At 60.2% G+C, this 18,095-nt stretch overlaps 1 protein-coding gene and 1 long non-coding RNA gene across 2 annotated transcripts; both read left to right on the forward strand.

Moving 5' to 3' along the window:
- Window positions 1-258: 258 nt before the first annotated feature.
- On the forward strand, window positions 259-3,153 carry LOC119104206 (uncharacterized). Its single transcript, XR_005094894.1, has 3 exons — window positions 259-373; window positions 1,008-1,174; window positions 3,089-3,153. It is a non-coding gene; the product is annotated as an uncharacterized LOC119104206 (long non-coding RNA).
- Window positions 3,154-3,165: 12 nt separating this feature from the next.
- LOC119104795 (uncharacterized) lies at window positions 3,166-14,483 on the forward strand. The gene is made up of 9 exons (XM_037228516.1): window positions 3,166-3,179; window positions 4,328-4,451; window positions 4,934-5,062; window positions 5,447-5,566; window positions 6,694-6,884; window positions 8,292-8,829; window positions 8,920-9,495; window positions 12,622-12,799; window positions 14,371-14,483. Exons 1-9 carry the CDS (start codon window positions 3,166-3,168, stop codon window positions 14,481-14,483), a joined length of 1,983 nt encoding a protein of 660 aa, XP_037084411.1.
- The last annotated feature ends 3,612 nt before the right edge of the window (window positions 14,484-18,095 follow it).

The following is an 18,095-nucleotide window of genomic DNA, read 5'->3' on the forward strand; positions in this document are numbered from 1 at the left end:
CCGCCGCCCCGGCCTCGTCCAGCTCGTCGGATGAGGACGTGCTCGTACTGCCGGCTCATCCGGCCGGTGCTGGTGAGCAGGCGCGGGCCGCGGCGCGCGCCGCCAGCTCCTCGCCGGAGGTGGTGGAGCTGGCGCAGTCGCCGCCGGCGGCCGGGGGGCCAGCCGTGGCGCGGCGAGCCGCGCCGCGCCGCGCCGCCGGCCACCGCCTCCGCACCAGCTCCGACACCAGCTCCTCCTCCGACTCGGACGCTGCCGGGCCGCCACCGGACTGCGACATACGCGTCAACGTGCAGGGCGCCGCTGATGCCACACAGGCGAGGGGTGACGTCACCGTGGAGGACGCCGAGCTCAGCCTCTCACCTCCTGTCTGCAGGTGGGTCACATTGTATGGTGTATGAGATGCTACTTTTGCTCCAGGATGGGTTTTATTTTCGTCTGTCTGCCTTTCATAAGATTCATCCTTGTCCACATGATAATTTGCCTGACTTATGTCCTTTCCCCTGTGGCAGTAGTGGCTTGACTGGAGCCTGCAAATAGACCTCATGTATAGAACAACTGATCACATGATTTATCAATGCATCTCAGGCAGGTAAAAATTTGATGCAAACCCAAACACTGGATTTGTAATAGGTGGTTTAATGATCTGACCTGGTAGCTGATGGCCTGATCTGAAAGATGTCTTAGCCATCTTTGACTTGGCCTGATGAGTCACATGGGCAGTGACTTGACTTGACTTGACCTGACCTTGCAGACAGGTGATGACCTGACCCTCTCCCTTAGAGAACTGATGACCTGACCTGACAGGCAAGTTATGGCTCAACCTGACCTCATGGACAGCTGATAACCTGGCCTGACCTCACAGGCAGCTGATGGCCCAATCAAACCTGACTGACAGCCAATGACCTGGCCTGACCTCACAGCCAGCTGATGGCCCAGTTGGACCTGACAGGCAGCTGATAACCTGGGCTGACCTCACAGGCAGCTGATGACCTGGCCTGACCTCACAGGCAGCTGATGCGCTCGGCCGGTGTGAGCGGGGCCGGGGCCCGCCTGCTGCGCGCCCTCTCCCGGCACGCACCCTGCCGGAAGTGGAGCGACCAGCAGCGGGCCGGCTACAGCACGCCCCGAGACTACGCCGCCGGCGACGGCGGACCCCGCGGGGACGTCATGAGCCGTGAGTGTGACGTCATGCCACCAGGCGAGACGTGACGTCATGAGCTGTGACATTGTGCCCCCGCTGACCTGTGGGCTTGGTGAGGGGATGTCGAGACTGGAGGTGTGCAGTGGGGATGAGGGGCGCAGGGCCGTCCGTTCTGGACCCTGGCCCATGGGGAAGGAGGGGAGAAATGGGTTAGGTTTGTATTGGACAGCAGCAGGGCTGCGTGCCTCAGCCTTGTCTGCATACTTGTGACCTCGTCCGTAACCAAGGTGATTGACTCCTCCTGGTAACCTTGACCTTGTGATCAAGGTAATTGATCTCTCATGGTGTCATTGACCTTATGACCGTGGGACGCTGACCTTGTGAGGTTGGCCTTATGATGTTGACCTTGTCACCTCGACCTTGTGACTAGGAGCGTGCGTTATCTCGAGAGCTGTAGTACCAATGGAGTGGTCGCGGAACCCGATGTCGCTCCAGAATGTCCCGCACGCCGCCGCCGTCCGAGTTTGTGTGGGACTGGCCGCCGGCTGGAGGGTGCCGTCCGCGGTTGTGTGGGACTGACCGCCGGCTGGAGTGTGCCGTCCGTGGTTGTGTGGGACTGACCGCCGACTGGAGTATGCAGTCCGTGGTTGTTTGTGGGATCGACCGCCGGCTGGAGGGTGCCGTCCGTGTTTGTGTGGGACTGACCGCCGGCTGGAGTATGCCGTCCGTGGTTGTGTGGGACTGACTGCCGGCTGGAGGGTGCCGTCTGTGGTTGTGTGGGACTGACCACCGGCTGGAGGGTACCATCTGTGGTTGTGTGGGACTGACCGCCGGCTGGAGGGTGCCGTCCGTGGTTGTGTGGGACTGACCGCCGGCTGGAGTATGCAGTCCGTGGTTGTGTGGGACCGACCGCCGGCTGGAGGGTACCATCTGTGGTTGTGTGGGACTGACCGCCGGCTGAAGTATTCCATCTGTGGTTGTGTGGGACTGACCGCCGGCTGGAGGGTACCATCTGTGGTTGTGTGGGACTAACTGTCAGCTGAAGTATTCCATCTGTGGTTGTGTGGGACTGACCGCCGGCTGGAGGGTGCCGTCCGTGGTTGTGTCGGACTGACCGCCGGGTGGAGGGTGCCGTTCGTGGTTGCGTGGGACTGACCGCCGGGTGGAGTATGCCGTCCGTGGTTGTGTGGGACGGTTGTGTTGGACTGACCGCCGGCTGGAGTATGCCGTCCGTGGTTGTGTGGGACGGTTGTGTTGGACTGACCGCCGGCTGGAGTATGCCGTCCGTGGTTGCGTGGGACTGACCGCCGGGTGGAGTACGCCGTCCGTGGTTGCATGGGATGGTTGTGTGGGACTGACCGCCGGCTGGAGGGTACCATCTGTGGTTGTGTGGGACTGACCGCCGGCTGGAGGGTGCCGTCCGTGGTTGTGTGGGACTGACCGCCGGCTGGAGGGTGCCGTCCGTGGTTATGTGGGACTGACCGCTGGGTGTAGGGTGCCGTCCGTGGTTGTGTGGGACTGACCGCCGGCTGGAGGGTGCCGTCCGTGTTTGTGTGGGACTGACCGCCGGCTGGAGGGTGCCGTCCGTGGTTATGTGGGACTGACCGCTGGGTGTAGGGTGCCGTCCGTGGTTGTGTGGGACTGACCGCCGGCTGGAGGGTGTCGTCCGTGGTTGTGTGGGACTGACCGCGGGCTGGAGGGTGCCGTCCTTGGTTGTGTGGGACTGACCGCCGGCTGGAGTACGCCGTCCGTGGTTGTGTGGGATTGACCGCGGGCTGGAGGGTATCGTCCGTGTTTGTGTGGGACTGACCGCCGGCTGGAGGGTGCCGTCCTCGGTTGTGTGGGACTGACCGCGGGCTGGAGTATGGCGTCCGCCGTCTCGGCTTGCCGCCTCGGCCTGCGCTGCTCGCGCCCACCGCTGACCGGCACCGCCGGCGCCTACTGCAGGAGAGGACTGGCGGGTGCCGGCTGAGTTTCTGCCCGGCAGGCTGAAGGGTAACGCCCGCGCCCGCTACTATATCAACATGCAGCGGAACAGGTGAGCCTGGTGCTGATGGGCCCGCTGGGAGAAGGCGGTGGAGCAGGTGTTCGGATGATTGGGGCGAGTCGCGTCGGGCTCAGTCAGTATCCGATGAAAGGGATGGGTTTTGCTGCTGCTTGCGCTTTTGATGTTCCCAGATGCGTGCTTTCAGGTGGCTTGTCCTTCCATTCTACATATATGGCTCGTATTTGGAAGTACATATTATTTTTTCGTCATGCACTAATATTCTGGGTGGTGTATTCTTTTACAGAGGTGGCATCATAACTGTGAAATTACGATCTGAGAAACCAGGAAGTCCCCCTCCCCCTCTGGTGGTGTCCACAATCTTCTGTACCTTATCTTATTCGGTGTCAGAGAGTTCCACTGATGCTCACCAGCCATGCATTGTGATGATTTTGAACATCTTTGCATTAAAAGAGCAACACAGCATTGGTTTGAAGTAAACTATAATGACCCCAGGATTTGCATTGCATGCGTTTACAGATGGAAAATCGTTGGGACTGAAAACAGTGTTGAATATCGTACACGTCTTGTATTAGTCTGTACACAACGTTTCGGCTAGTTGAATCTCCGACCGTCGTCAATTGTTATGGAGTCGCTAGAAGAATTGGACGATGTTTACCTGTCAGTCATCTACGTGTGACAGCCCGAATTACCTCGTTGCAATTGCTAGCATTCGAACCAGGATCTTCTGACTGCGAGTCCAGTGCTGTACCAACAGAGCTAACTGGGAAGAAATCATCCAAGCCAAACCTTTAAGGACAGATTTGTAAAGGATTCCATAACACCTGACCACAGCAGGGGAGTTAGCTGACCGAGACGTTTTGGACGTACTGGCACACCAGACGAGGACGAAAGTCCCAACAATTATTCCATCCATGACACTAATGCCTCATCCCAATCTTTCCGTACAACTGCAGCATGCCTTTGTTGGCATATGCTTTCCGGCTGTTGCATTCCTGACATGACAGTATTGAAATATTGACATTTTGACATAAACAACCAATGACAATATTTGCCCTGTTGTCATTAGTTGTTTCGGGTCTCATTTCCCCAAAAGCGTCGTGGTTTTCCAACTTCATACAGGAGCTCCTCCGCCCACCAGTGTAAGCACTGACAATGACGCCTCGGCTGCCTGCCGGTAGATGTCGCCGTTGTGACGAGCCCGGCCACATGGCTGCCGCGTGCCGTCTGCCTCCCGTCTGCCTCCTGTGTGGTCTGAAGGGCCACTCAGGAGAATTCCGCTGCCCCAACATGTTCTGCTACATGGTGAGTCATGGAATCCCAGAACATGGACGGTGTGTGACTGATACGTCCACGGGTTTTCATTCTGAGTTGTCAAAATCCAGAATGGTGCGCAAAAATTGATGTTTTGCGGCTCGTATCAGGCTGTTTGGTGGAAATTTAGTGCAGGTGGTCGCGCTGGACTGACCTGTAATTCTTTTGTTTTTGCCTCTTTTGGGGATGGATTAGATCAAGGAAATCACGCTGGACAAACCGATAATTCATCATCTGCTGTTTTGGTCAGCAATTTTTTTTTTGGGGGGGGGGATGTATTAGAATGAGTAAACTGTCTTTTTATCATCCATCCTTTTGTGACGAATAAAAATAATAGCTACCACCGTAGAAAAAACGCGGATATAGTTGAAGCTGTCCAGCAAGGAGTGCGTTCCACCCTACCATTGGTCGTCGTCCGCCGTCGCCAGCCGCTGATTTGTTGACGCTGATGCACTCTTGTTTTGATTGGCCAGTGCGGCCGACCGGACCACCCAACCGAGCGGTGCCCGCGCCACATCCAGCAGGTGTTCTGCGCGCTCTGCAAGGCCAACGGTCACGTGTCGGACTCGTGTCCCGACCGCTGGAGGCGATACCACGCCACGGTGAGAAAGGTCAAGGTCATCAGGGGCAGTGGGCGGAAATGCTGCCGGAAGAGTACGCAAAGATCAGGAGGTAGTTATGGTGCATGATGTAACGCAATCGTGTATTACCAGTTCCTTTTCTCTTGTCGGTGAGATGCTTAGATCCTTAGCCAGATTGCGTTGGGGTAAGCGCGTGTCTAGTCGTTAGACGACTGACCTCGCTTACTTGACCTTGACTTCACCTTTCAACCGACGCTCACGGTTTTTTGCCCGACTATTGTAACCTTGTTCGACTCGAGGCTGAGTCGAGTGGTGGGTGTGACGCATTTACGCCCGTACTTGTACCACAAGACTGACCCGCCCTGCTCTGACCTGACCTGACCTGACCTGACCGGTGCCCGTCAGACGTCTGCAGACTGTGCGCCGGTGCAGCCGCCGGCTCCGCTGGACAGCTGGCCGCCGCGCAGCGTCAGCTGCTGGCAGTGCGGCGTGAGAGGTCACCCCGGCCATCAGTGTGGAGATGAGGTCAGTCGGCCGGTCTCGTCGCCCGCTCCGCCCGGCTGCTCGGAGAGCGTGTCGGTCTGTGCGGCCGGCGCAGTGTTGTAACGGCTGGTTGACCTTAAATGCTGCTGAATAGGGGAGTTGCTCCCCGAACGTTTGTTGTCTTCCAGACACTGTCGCACGCACAGAGCTGTCACCAACGTAAATATGGCTGGCCATGTGCATTGTGTTGCATTGAATCTTAAACCCAGTCATGCAGTATGGCTTCAAGATTAGCATTATTGTGTACAAGATGTAAAACGAAAGGTTGCAAAGCAGATCAGAGACGCAAGATAGCGACAAAAGCCGTGGGAACAATCCACAGGCACATATACACATTCTGCAGCCGGCAGACAGCTGGGCCAGTGGCCGGCTTCGGCCGCTGGCTCGTCGTCACCGCTGTCTCTGCCCCGGCAGCGGTACCCGAGCCTGGCCGCATGGCCGGCCTAAGCCCTGTCCCGGCAGCGGTACCCGAGCCTGGCCGCATGGCCGGCCTAAGCCCTGTCCCGGCAGCGGTACCCGAGCCTGGCCGCATGGCCGGCCTAAGCCCTGCCCCGGCAGCGGTACCCGAGCCTGGCCGCATGGCCGGCCTAAGCCCTGCCCCGGCAGCGGTACCCGAGCCTGGCCGCATGGCCGGCCTAAGCCCTGCCCCGGCAGCGGTACCCGAGCCTGGCCGCATGGCCGGCCTAAGCCCTGCCCCGGCAGCGGTACCCGAGCCTGGCCGCATGGCCGGCCTAAGCCCTGCCCCGGCAGCGGTACCCGAGCCTGGCCGCGTGGCCGGCCTAAGCCCTGCCCCGGCAGCGGTACCCGAGCCTGGCCGCATGGCCGGCCTAAGCCCTGCCCCGGCAGCGGTACCCGAGCCTGGCCGCGTGGCCGGCCTAAGCCCTGCCCCGGCAGCGGTACCCGAGCCTGGCCGCATGGCCGGCCTAAGCCCTGCCCCGGCAGCGGTACCCGAGCCTGGCCGCATGGCCGGCCTAAGCCCTGCCCCGGCAGCGGTACCCGAGCCTGGCCGCGTGGCCGGCCTAAGCCCTGCCCCGGCAGCGGTACACGAGCCTGGCCGCGTGGCCGGCCTCAGCCGCCCCCACGTCGTGACCGCTGTCTCTGCCCGGCAGCGGTACACGAGCCTGGCGTCGCTCTCGCAGCGGGTCATTTCCTACACGTCAGCCACGTGCGAGAGCAGCGCCGTCTCCGGCCTGGTGGCCACGCCGGCGCAGATGGAGGCCGTGTTCGGCCGCCGCCGCCGGCAGCGGCTGGAGGCCGACACGGGCGCTACACTCACCTACGAACAGCTCGGCGCCAGCTCGTGAGTCCCTCGCGCCTGGCTCACGCTCAGCCGTCCGCTGCTGGGGAGGAAACAGCCGTTCATGCACCGGAGATATACTACTCTAGTATATTGATATTTTTTAGTGTTAGGTGTTTTAGTATGTTTACGTAATTATTCTGATATAGTATTCTGGGGTATTATATTAAGTAACTTATTGTGTTATATTCTTTTTCTATCGATAAGTATTCTAGGGCATTTTATCTAGAAAGCCTGATGCACTGGTACATATCTAGTATGTTAGATTATACAGAGTAGATCTATCCTTGTCTCCCATGGCATAGGTGGTGCGAAGTTGCACGCGGAAGCTAGTTTCAACCCCGCCCTACCATGACCCAGACCAGCGTCGTAAAACGCCTCTAGGTTTGCGGACACGTGATCTCGGCTCTGCAGCGGTAACGCGTCCACCGTCGTGCTGTTTTAAAGTCTCATCTGATCGTCGCTTGCTACAAATGGGATGAGTAACCCGAACGGGCGACATCAGCACTCATTTACGGACGCGATGCGCGTTATGAATCGGATCCACATTAGAAGCCCGCATCCCTGATGAGAAAGACAGCTTTTTGAGCCAGACGGGCGCAAGTCTGGCTGTGAAGAGTTTGCATAACAAGGTCCACAAAGTCACAAAAGCTTCGCGTGAGAGAAGAATAACGAACGAAGTTGTCACGCTGCTTAAGTAAGGGAATGTACATGCGAAGGGTCGCAGTACTCTGCGGGAATTGCACGCGAACTATGAAGCTGGGAACCGAGCAAGCCACGCTATGTTTGTTCTTAAGAGCTGCTTATATAGTTGGCAAGTGTTGGGTAAGCGGACGATCCGCCCTGAATAGGTCCCGGCAAACTGAATCAGCAGAACATAACAGCTGTCAGTGCCCGCTTGACCTCTCGCTCGGTCGGCTGTTTGCGGCAGGAGCCGGCCACCCATTTTCATCCACTTAAGCCGCATTCCATTGCAAACCTGCCGGTGGCTCGGCTCTGACCGTACCGTTGACTGCCCGACACGAAATTGCTCGGAGTGCGCAGTTTCATGACAGCGTCGCCTGAGGCGTCCGTAACGACGCTGCTCTGAACGTAGACACGTCGTGCATTTGGCGTCGACCTGCACAGGGCCGACTGTGTACAGTGCGTGGGGTTTGAACCTCGGTCTGTTTGCCAAAAGCGGAGGCGCTGTCGCTGGGGTCGAGATGAATGGAAGCGTCTTGTATGCTACGATTTGTATGCTGCGGCATGGACTGCGGCATGCTGAGGCGTAAATTGACGTTCTTCCGGCGTCGTCTTTCCATGCGTGCGTCGGGGAATACGCTTGAAAACGATACGCCTACGCCCGGCGTGCTTCTTTAACCACGGTCATCTTTTGATCCGACTAACAGCTTGCGCCTTCCCCGCCAGGTGGCTGATCAACTTCACCGGCAGCCATGAGGCGGCGGGCGCCGCGCGCGCCCACGTGCTGGACACGCTGCAGGGCGGCGGCGGGCGGAGCCGGCCGCGGCCTCGGAGTGAGCCCTCCTCCCCGGTTCGCTCGGAGGCCGAGACGGGTCCGGCCAGCGCGCCGCCCAGCCCGCAGCCGGCCTTGGCGCGCGAGCGGCGCCGCCTCGAGAAGCAGGCGAGACGCGAGCTCAAGGCCATCGAGAGGAAGAAGAAGCGCGCCAGACGGCGCGACGAGAGACGGGCGGCGGCGGCGGCTGCTGCGGCGGCGAAGGAAGGCGAGACCGTGGCTGAGGCGGGCGACGGCGAGGCGGCGGGGAAGGACGGCGCCGTTGTGGCCGAGGAGGTGATCTTGTCCGACTCGGCCTCACCGTCACCGCACGCCGGAGAGCAGGTGACTGACGAGGAGGTGGTGCTGGTGGCGGAGGTACGCCACCGCCGGCCGCTGGTGCAGCTCGTTACCGTCGTGTCGGACGACGAGGAGGAGCTGGACCGGTCCGCCGTGCGTCCGGCGGCGGCCGGCCGCGCCTGGCGACTCCGCGCGCTGGCCGGGAACGGGCCGCCGCCTACGCCACTGGAGACCGCGCCGCAGCTGGCCAAGAAGCTGCGCCACCTGCGGAAGAAGATGCTGCGGAGTCTGCGGCGCGGCGGAGCGGCCGCCGGGGTGGACGACGCGCCAAGACCGGACGCCGGAGACCAGGACACGGGAGGAGGAGAGGACGTACAAGAGCTGCGTCCGGCTGGAGCGGCCGGTGCAGGGGCCGAGGCGGAACGAGCACAGCCGCCCCGGAGGGCGACGACTCCTCGTCAGAACGGCTTCCGGCCGCCGACCGACAAAGCCAAGGAGAAGCGACAGCTCAAGGTGGCGCGGGTTTTGAAGAGGAAGCTGACCGCCGACGGCAGATTCCGGCTGCACCTGCCGGAGGGCTGGGAGACGCGGCAGAACTGGAGGAAGGTGCTGAAGAGCCACGGCATTCTGAAGTTGAGCGCGCCCGGCGTGGCGGAGACAGCGCGCCTGCGGCAGGCGGAGTCGGCATCACAGGCCGTCAACGGGTACTCGCAAGAGGCGCTGGAGCAGCTGCATAAGCACGGCTATACATACGCGCCGCTGACGAAGAAACAGCGGAATGAGTACAGGAAGCAGAGAGAGCTGGCGCAGGAAGGCGCTGTGGGGGCCTCGGGTGCGGAGCAGCCCGTTCACATACGGTTTTCACAGGCGTGATCTGTGAGACATCGCTCCCGGCCGTACCGACGTGTCGCACCTCACAGAAGACGGACCCGCGGTTGTGTGTTCGTGACGAATGTCTGTGATCGGTGGAAGAGCCAGAGGCCTTGATTGGTGCAATGCCAGCGGGGCTCGCCGGCCATCGCTCGGTTGGCTGGGTTAGGGGGTGCGGATCCTGTCTCTGTCTTGGTGTGGAGATTAGTGTTGCTTGACAATATGGTAGGACCGCAAGGGGTCATGGAGGCCGCGTTTGCGTTGGCAGTTGTAAGCCATGATATCCTTTGCCCGTTACAACTGGGTTTTATGACGTCACGTTGTATTTGCCGTGTGCTTCCGTGCCTGATTTTTTGCCGGCGTTTGTCGGTCTGGGCTGGCGTATAACCCCTCCTTCGGTTTGTATTTTGTTTGATTCTGGGGTGTTGCGGCCGCTAGTTTACTCGGCAGTGGTATGTCGAACGCTACGTGGGGCCCGCCGGGGCTGAGCTGGCTCTTAGAGTGCGGGTGAAGCCCATGTTAATGGCGACGGTCGTTCGCCCCGCGGAGGGTTGCTGACGCCGGGCGGACATCCGTGTGTCCCGGCCGGACATGCGTGTGTCCCGGCCGGACATGCTTGTGTCCCGGGTGGACATCCGTGTGTCCCGGGTGGACATCCGTGTGTCCCGGCCGGACATCCGTGTGTCCCGGCCGGACATGCTTGTGTCCCGGCCGGACATGCGTGTGTCCCGGCAGGACATGCTTGTGTCCCGGGTGGACATGCTTGCGTCCCGGGTGGACATTCGTGTGTTCCGGCTCCTGCCGAATGACGGAGCAGTCGATGTGATACGTTGCTGAAGCGATGTCGTCCGTGCCTCTGCGCGTGGTGAAGCGCCGGGCGGGTCTTCCGATCGATGATCAATGATCTATGATAATCATATGATCTATGATGGAGTGTACCAGTCAGGAATCCGACTTGTGTGTACTGCAAACTGACCTCCGGTACTGGTGACAAATAAAGGTGGATACTTAAAGGATGTGTGAACAAGGACAAGCAAAGATCATTGAGCAAATATCTTGAGCAAATATTATTACACCGTTGTGTTTCATATGGCATTTCAGACTGACCATATTGCTATTTTGTGGGACATGTGTACTCCCTGGGATATTCCCTATATTTTATGTTCCCTTCCCAAACCTGTGAAAGAGAAAGACATCTTCCCCAAGGAACTTATTTTAAGTCACTAGTGGCGACCCGTTTCAAGTACTCGGCTCATTTCAATAAACTGATAATGGGAGATGCCTTCATGAGGCGGCAGCAGCTCCGTAGATTCGTGTCGTGATTTCCAACATTCTGAAGGATTCATTGCGCAATCGAGTGAGGGGGAGTTGATACGATGCAAACTGCAGAGCTCGCCTGCTCTGGACGGAACAGCAAAGCCATTCCACGCTTCTGGTCCGGGCTCCTCGGAACCGTTGTGCTTATGTGGTCGATGTAAAGAGGAGATAGGGAATGTTGGGGTTTACCGTTCTGGTCCGATGAGTGATTATCAGCTCTCCGTGCTGGGAAGTCCGCGTGCCGAGATATCCGTGAAGTTTGGGATTTATTCAGCGACTTATCCAGCAGCTATCTCTGATTTTGCTGAAAACGCGTCATATGGTCAATCCTGGCATGAGAACATCGAAAATGACCTTTGTTTTCTTGTGTATCGTGCCCTGCAAGATCAAATCCACGCTCTGAGGACCGGGAACTTCATACAAAAAATGCGGGGCAATTTCGGATTTTTCGGTGGCAGAATGATCACCAACAAATGAACTAACGTGAGCCAAAAACGTTAGTAGGCTGGAAAGTATCCTGATGTTTCAAAGGTCGAAGTCGGCTGGTAATTTGACGACGATTTGGAGTTCCCTGTGTTTTAGCCTTGATTTTGACCTTGAATGTCACATGGTCTTAAAAAATGAACGTCATTTTCGAAGTTCTCGTACCGTAATGGCTATGAGCCATCATCGAAAAATATCATCCTTATTTACTGCTACGGGATAATTAACGGTTCTCAATTAGTTGTTCAGGTACGTGTTTTTGCTCTTAAACCTCTGTTCTTTGACCACGAAGAAACTCAATGAACTGTTTCCGTGAACAAAGAAATTTCACTGAATGCGTCGATATCGCCACCATAGCAATGTCAGGATAATCAAGTATCCGTAAACAAGCGAATGAGAAAAGGGGCTTTTAGTAACTAACTGGAATGAGACTTTGTTCACTGGACTGAAATATGGCTGCGCTTATGCACGAACTCCTTAAAATTGGTCTTAATGTGCTTTTGCATCACACGAATGTAATCGTACTCCTCCGGCAATGCTGTTTCAGTCACCTTTTCTAAGACTGTCCATCATACGTCCTCTGACGTCATGTCCAATGCCCTATACTCTCACGATATGGGTCTCCCGGTACGGACCCGTCAGGTCAGCCAACGGGTCGTCAGCTGACTCGTGGCCCGGCGCGCCGGGGCGGGGGGGGGGGGGGGGGGGGTTCCTGGCGCCCGCTGCCGGGGGACCCCCCCCCCCCCTCCCCCCCGGCGCAGGCACGGCACATTGGCGCAGACGCAGGCACGACCAGACCCCTGCTCGTGTCTATCGCTATTGAGTTATGATAGACGTGGCGTGCCGAGACGACACATGTGCGAGACGAGCCGAACCAAGATCCAGCCGATGAGGAGAGGACATGGCGCGGCCTAGAAACATGATCGGTTGTGGGGTGATTCTAAGATGCGGTGAACTACGTGCGACCTTCCGGGATCGCTCGCGTCAGTGATGAGTGGCGGCGAGTAGCTCGAGCGCTCAGTGGCACTGATGGTACAGCAGCACGAGCAGGCGGTGCAGCGGAAGAAATAGCTCACCTCCATGCTGGAGCGGGTGCTGGCCGGTCAGGAGCGGCCGCCAGCCGCGCGGAGCGACACGGCCGCGGCCGAGAGCGGGCAGCCAGCTCAGGCTGTCACCGCCGCGGCGGTGTCAGCTGCGAGATCCCCGTCGAGCGCCATGTCGGCGCCACACCTGACCCCGCCCGCGTCTCTCAAGGAGTTCGGCGCGTGACACCAGAAATCTATCGACTTCAGGCTCCTGACCCGTCTGGAGACGCTGCCCGTCACAGAGCGGGAGGCGGCCCTGATGCCGCTGTTCGACGACGAGTGGACACGGAAGCTGCGGTGCAGTCTCCAGCTCCCTCCGAACGCCGACCTGACGGCCATCATCGGCACGATGGAAGCTCATCTGCATGGTCAGCGCAGTCTCATCCTGGACCGACGGGACTTGCACTCGCATGTCTAAGAACCAGGACGGGATCGTGGTCGGCACACGCAACGAGGAGCGCTGAAGCCTCTGCTGAAGGTGGTGGACATTTGCCGCGTGTGAGTCGGCGAGTGCAAACGGGACTGCAGTCCGTGGCGATCCGACTACTGCGGCTCGAGCGTCAGCTGATCGCGGGTCGCGCATCCGCCCCATTCCGCTCGTACTTGTCGAGGTGACTCCCACCCACTCTGCGGCCGGTCTAGACACACTGCCGGAGTGCACTGTCCTGCCGTGTATGTTTCGTGCCATGGGGGCCGTGATATCGTTCACTTCCCGACGGCACGCGCTGCTCAGCCGCCCTCTCGCGTCGCCCGAGGCGGCGGCCGCGGCTGGCAGAGCGCCAGGTCACGTGACCAAGCGGCCGGCGACCGGCCGTCCAGCCGGGGTGAGTAGAGGTCACGCCTCAGGCAAGGCGCGGAGGTGGTGCGGCACCAGCGAGTACAGCCTGGGAACGATCGGAGATGCGGCGAATCGTTGTCCATGCTGACGTGGATCGGCTGGCCGCGCGGTCCACGCTGCGAGTGAAGGTGGAGCATCACTCACCCAGCAGGCTCCACGGCCGTGTTACGCACGCCAGACACCGGGGCGGAGGCTACGGTGATGGGCAGTGAGATGGCTGCGTTCGTGGGCGTCACGGTGAGCTGGATGAGCTCCATGAGTGACGAGACTAGATTCCCGTCCGCTGGACGCACGCGCCTGACCTGTATCGGCCACTTCAGCGCCATGGTTACTCTGGGTGACTGCGAGACTGTCACAACCGTCTACGTGCTAGAACAGGTTCTAACGTGCAACAACGTGCTACGTGCTAGAACAACCGGGTTCATGCTCAGCTGGTGTCACACCGTGCGTCTACAGATTCTGCCTGCCGACTTTCCGGCCCAGGTTCATGCCGGCAACACGCAGTACCAGTCCCATGCAGACCATGCACGCGCGGGCCGAAGCAGCGATCGCCATGTCCGCCCGCAGCCTGCCAGCGGCATACTGGCGTCAGCTATCGACTGATAATCAGCGACGCCTTCTGGCTGTACCCGGCAACACGGACAGCCAGCGTCGCCCACCGGCTGATCCCCGCAGCGCGCAGAGCGCGGCCCGGGTGGCCAAGGAACACGACACGACTTTAGCCCTCCAGACGCCGTCGTCGGAGAACGGAAACATGAAGCCGCCCTGAGACAGCATTTTCGAGCGTGTTCGATGGCAACGAGACGCTCCGCAAGATGACCGGCGGCCCCATGGTAACTGAGCTGACAGATGACGCAGTGCCTACGGCTCCCACTGCTGCCAGGACCATACCGTACTCCTGGAGAGCATAAATCAGGAGGCAGCTTGACGACATGACAGCCAGAGGTGTCATTGGCCCGGTAGACTACCCAACAGAGTGGTGTCACCCCATGGCGCCGATCACCTATTGTCAGGGAGGAGCCAGGCTAGTCGTGGAAACGACAGCCATCAACAGGTTCGCGAAGAGACCTGCGTACTGCGTCAGGCCGATCCACGACGCAGTGGCGTCCATCGACGGAGACGCGCGGCTGCCGACCAACCTGGACGCTGTCATGGGCGACAGTCAGGTCCCGATCGCGGAAGAGCCGCAGGATCTTACCTGTTTCACCACTTAGTGGAGCCGCATAAAGCTGCTCGCGACCCGATGGGCCTCATCTCGTCAGGAGACGAGAACAACCGACACGGCGACTCGGCTCTTGGCGACAGCCCCGAAGACTGTCAAGACCGTAGACGACCTGCTGGCGCACGACGCGGCCTACCGTGCCCATATCTCTCACGCGGTCATCGTTCTCAGGCAAGGAGATCGTTCCCAGGCAAGGTCATCGTTCTCAGGCAAGGTCATCGTTCTCAAGCAAGTTCTCAGGCCGGGAGAAAAGCATCACGATCAATCCGCGGAAGCTTCAGTTCGCTCGGTCCAGTTGCTGGACTGCCGCGGCTATCGGATCTCGGACCGGGGGTACACGATCGACGACAGCAAGCTGTAGGTGTTCTTGGGTTTCCCGCGTCCAGAGAACTTGACTGACTTGAAGCTCGGCCTTGGGACTCTCCAGTCAGCTGACTGGCTTCTCAGCGGACATCGCCACCAGCTGACTGGCTTCTCAGCGGACATCGCCATCAGCTGGCTGGCTTCTCAGCGGGCATCGCCAGCACGGCCCAGCCTGTCCGAGACCTGCTGAGGCAGTGCTCTTTGCTTCTCAGCGGACATCACCGGCGTACCGGCACGGCCCAGCCTGTCCGAGACCTGCTGAAGCAGTGCTCTGTCTGGAGATGAACCGTGCAGCACGAGGAGGCGTTTCATGACCTTAAAAACGCGCTGGTGACGCCGCCTGTTCTGACGCTCTTTGGCCCGCGGTTGTCTACCATACTCCAGGCGAACTCTGTACAAACCTGCAGTTTGGGTTTCGTTCTGCAGCAACGCCACGGAGATGCATGGAAGTTGGTCCAGCGTGGCTCCCGCTTCTTCAAAGACACTGAGTCACCATGCGCGGTACTGAAGCTGGAGTGCCTGGCCTGCCTGTGAACCCTCTGCAAGTGCCATATCTTTTTCCCGACCTGCCACAGTTCGACCTCGCCGTGGATCACCGGCCACTCGTCCCGATTTTGAATTTCAAGAGCCTGTCTGAGATCGACAACCTTGGTCGCCCAGCGGATGCGAGAGAAGATGTTGAACAACAGCTTCACTGCCGTTTGGCTTAAGGTCACCACACCGCATCCCGGACGCCTTGTCGCGCTCTTCGTCTGCGACCCGGCGCCGGAAGATGTGATGTGATGTACGGAGGCGTGTTATGTATGTATAGCACAGTGCATGTGGTGCGGTCCAGGACGGGGTCAGCGGCCGTCGCAGAGCCGGCGCCAGCCCGTCCCCACTAAAACCTGACGCCGGGGAGGCGACGGGCGGGGGACGCCCGGCGCAGCGGCGCCATGCCACGCCCGGGGACAGGGATGAGAGAGAGCTGAGGCGGGGAGGTGCGCTGCGAACTGTCGAGCGGTGGGGACATTTCGTTCTTGTGTTGGCGAGCTGAGACGGGAAAGACAGTGGGTGGAGAGACAGCGATTGTGTGAAGAGACGTAATTGTGTGTGCAAAGACAGTGAATACGAACATTTGAACGTCGAACGGTGTTTACTACGGCAAAGATAGACAAGAGCTGAGACTGGCTAGTGGACATTTCTAACCTCTATACTTGCGGAGGGGACGGACGCGCTGCACGACTGCTACGCTGCCAGGTGCTGCTCCGCGCGCTGCCGTGGTCGCTGCTCGGAGCGCGACCTCTGAAGATGGCGCTTGGATCGCACAGTCTAAAAACCGACTCTGGACTTCGTCCGAGCGGCCACCGCCCGAGATCCCGAATACCGAGCCCCCTGTGACGTCATCACGGTGGATCCCCGAGCAACGACACGAAGCGGAGTTACTGGGGAGTCCGTGCTATGCTGGCGGTTGACGGTCTCGACGGTCTCGTCGTCGCGAGGACGTCGCGGACGTCCTCGCGACGTCCTCGCCCGTCTCCACGACACTCCCTGGGACATGGAGAGGACCAAGCGCCGCGCACGACTCTCCGTGTACTGGCCGAGGATCGACCGAGACATCCGCAACGTCGTCTTATCGTGCCAGAGCTGCAGACAGCTCGCCGCCAGCCACAGCAACGAGTCGCTGTAGTAAGAAGATGCCACCTGGAACCACGTCTTCGAGTCTGTATCGGCATACTATTTTCATGGCGCCGGCCGGACGTTCCGCGTTGACGTGGAACGTTGACGTTCCGCGTTGACGTGGAACGTTGGCGTTGGCGGTCGGGCTGGCCGTATGTGACGGTCTGCCCCTGGACGACCTCAGCAGACCACCTGGTGGAGCAGCTGCGATAGCTGTTCTCCCAGACGAGTGTGCCCGTCGTGCTGCGAACGGGCAGCGGACCGCAGTTCGCCTCCTCAACGATCCGGCGGTTCCTGGACCAGTGGGGAGTGCGCCACGAGTCGCTGTCGCCGCGGTACCCCAGGGTCAACGGACACGCCAAGGCCACCATGAAAGTGGTGGCAATGATCATCGTCGCTGCGTCGGCGAGTGGACGGCTGGACGACAATCAATTTGACCGAGGCCTGCACGAACTGCGCAGCAGGCCACGGCCGGCGGCAGGTCACCGGCGGCAGGTCACCGACGGCAGGTCACCGGCGGCAGGTCACCGGCGGCAGGTCACCGGCGGCAGGTTACCGGCGGCAGGTTACCGGCGCCAGGTCACCGGCGGCAGGTCACCGACCCAGACGCTGTTCGGCCACCCGCTGCGGTCAGACGTGCCGACCCACCACGGGGCTACGCACCCGAGTGCCAGCGCGCCGTTGATGAGTGTGGCGCCAGAGCTACTGATCTACGGGCGCCGTCACGACGCCTCGTCGCGCCCACTCTTGGAACTGCGCGTCGGCTGCCGAATCGATGTGCAGAACACGGAGACCAGCCGCTTGCACTGCATCGGCGCATCGCCGGCGTGGGACAGTGACGGATGTATCTCGTGAAGGTGTCAAGTGGCCGCATTGGCTGGCGGAACAAGCGGGTCCTGAGACCGCGCCGCCCGTTGCTGGCCAGTGGCGTGGAGCCGCGGCTGCCTCGCTCCCAACGAGGCCCAGAGGCCGCTGGCCAGATTCCGCGGCTCGGCGCGGACCGCGGTGGTCGTCCACTCGGCGCGAGCCGCGGCAGCCGCCCATCCCAATTTTGCTGCTTTTATGTTAAAAAGCTGCATCTGTTCGGCCGGCTATGGGCCCAGGGGACAGTCCTTGAACCGGCCCACCCTCCTCCCTTTCCCTGGATCCGCCCCTGAGCGTCTGCAAGTCTCAGCCGCCAGCTGCAGCGAGTGCCCTCCAGATCGGCTCGATCTCACCGACGGGCGCGCACCGCCCCGTCACACCAGCCGGCCGGCCACTACCGACGGCCATCACAGGGAGCCGGGCGAGGCGATACCCGCCAGCCGCCAGCCGCCGCAGCCGCCGCACCTGGGGCGGTGCCGGAGGGGCGCCGCGACGTCACCGTACCGCCTCTCTCACACACCGAGGCGTTTGAAGATGAGGTCCTTGCACTTCGACATGCAGCTCTCGACGGTGCCGCCAGCCTCACCCGCACGCCAACATGATTCGGCACGAAGCCAAGGCCGTCGGCGGCGGCGGCGGCGGCGGCTGAGCCCTCCCTCCCCCCCCCCCCCGTGCGTAGCGGTCCCGGCCGAGCCCGCCCCGGCCACCGCGCCTACGG

The sequence above is a fragment of the Pollicipes pollicipes genome, unplaced genomic scaffold (genome assembly GCF_011947565.3).
Source record: "Pollicipes pollicipes isolate AB1234 unplaced genomic scaffold, Ppol_2.1 Scaffold_6052;HRSCAF=7182_pilon_pilon_pilon, whole genome shotgun sequence".
In the NCBI taxonomy this organism is placed as follows: Eukaryota; Metazoa; Arthropoda; class Thecostraca; order Pollicipedomorpha; family Pollicipedidae; genus Pollicipes; species Pollicipes pollicipes.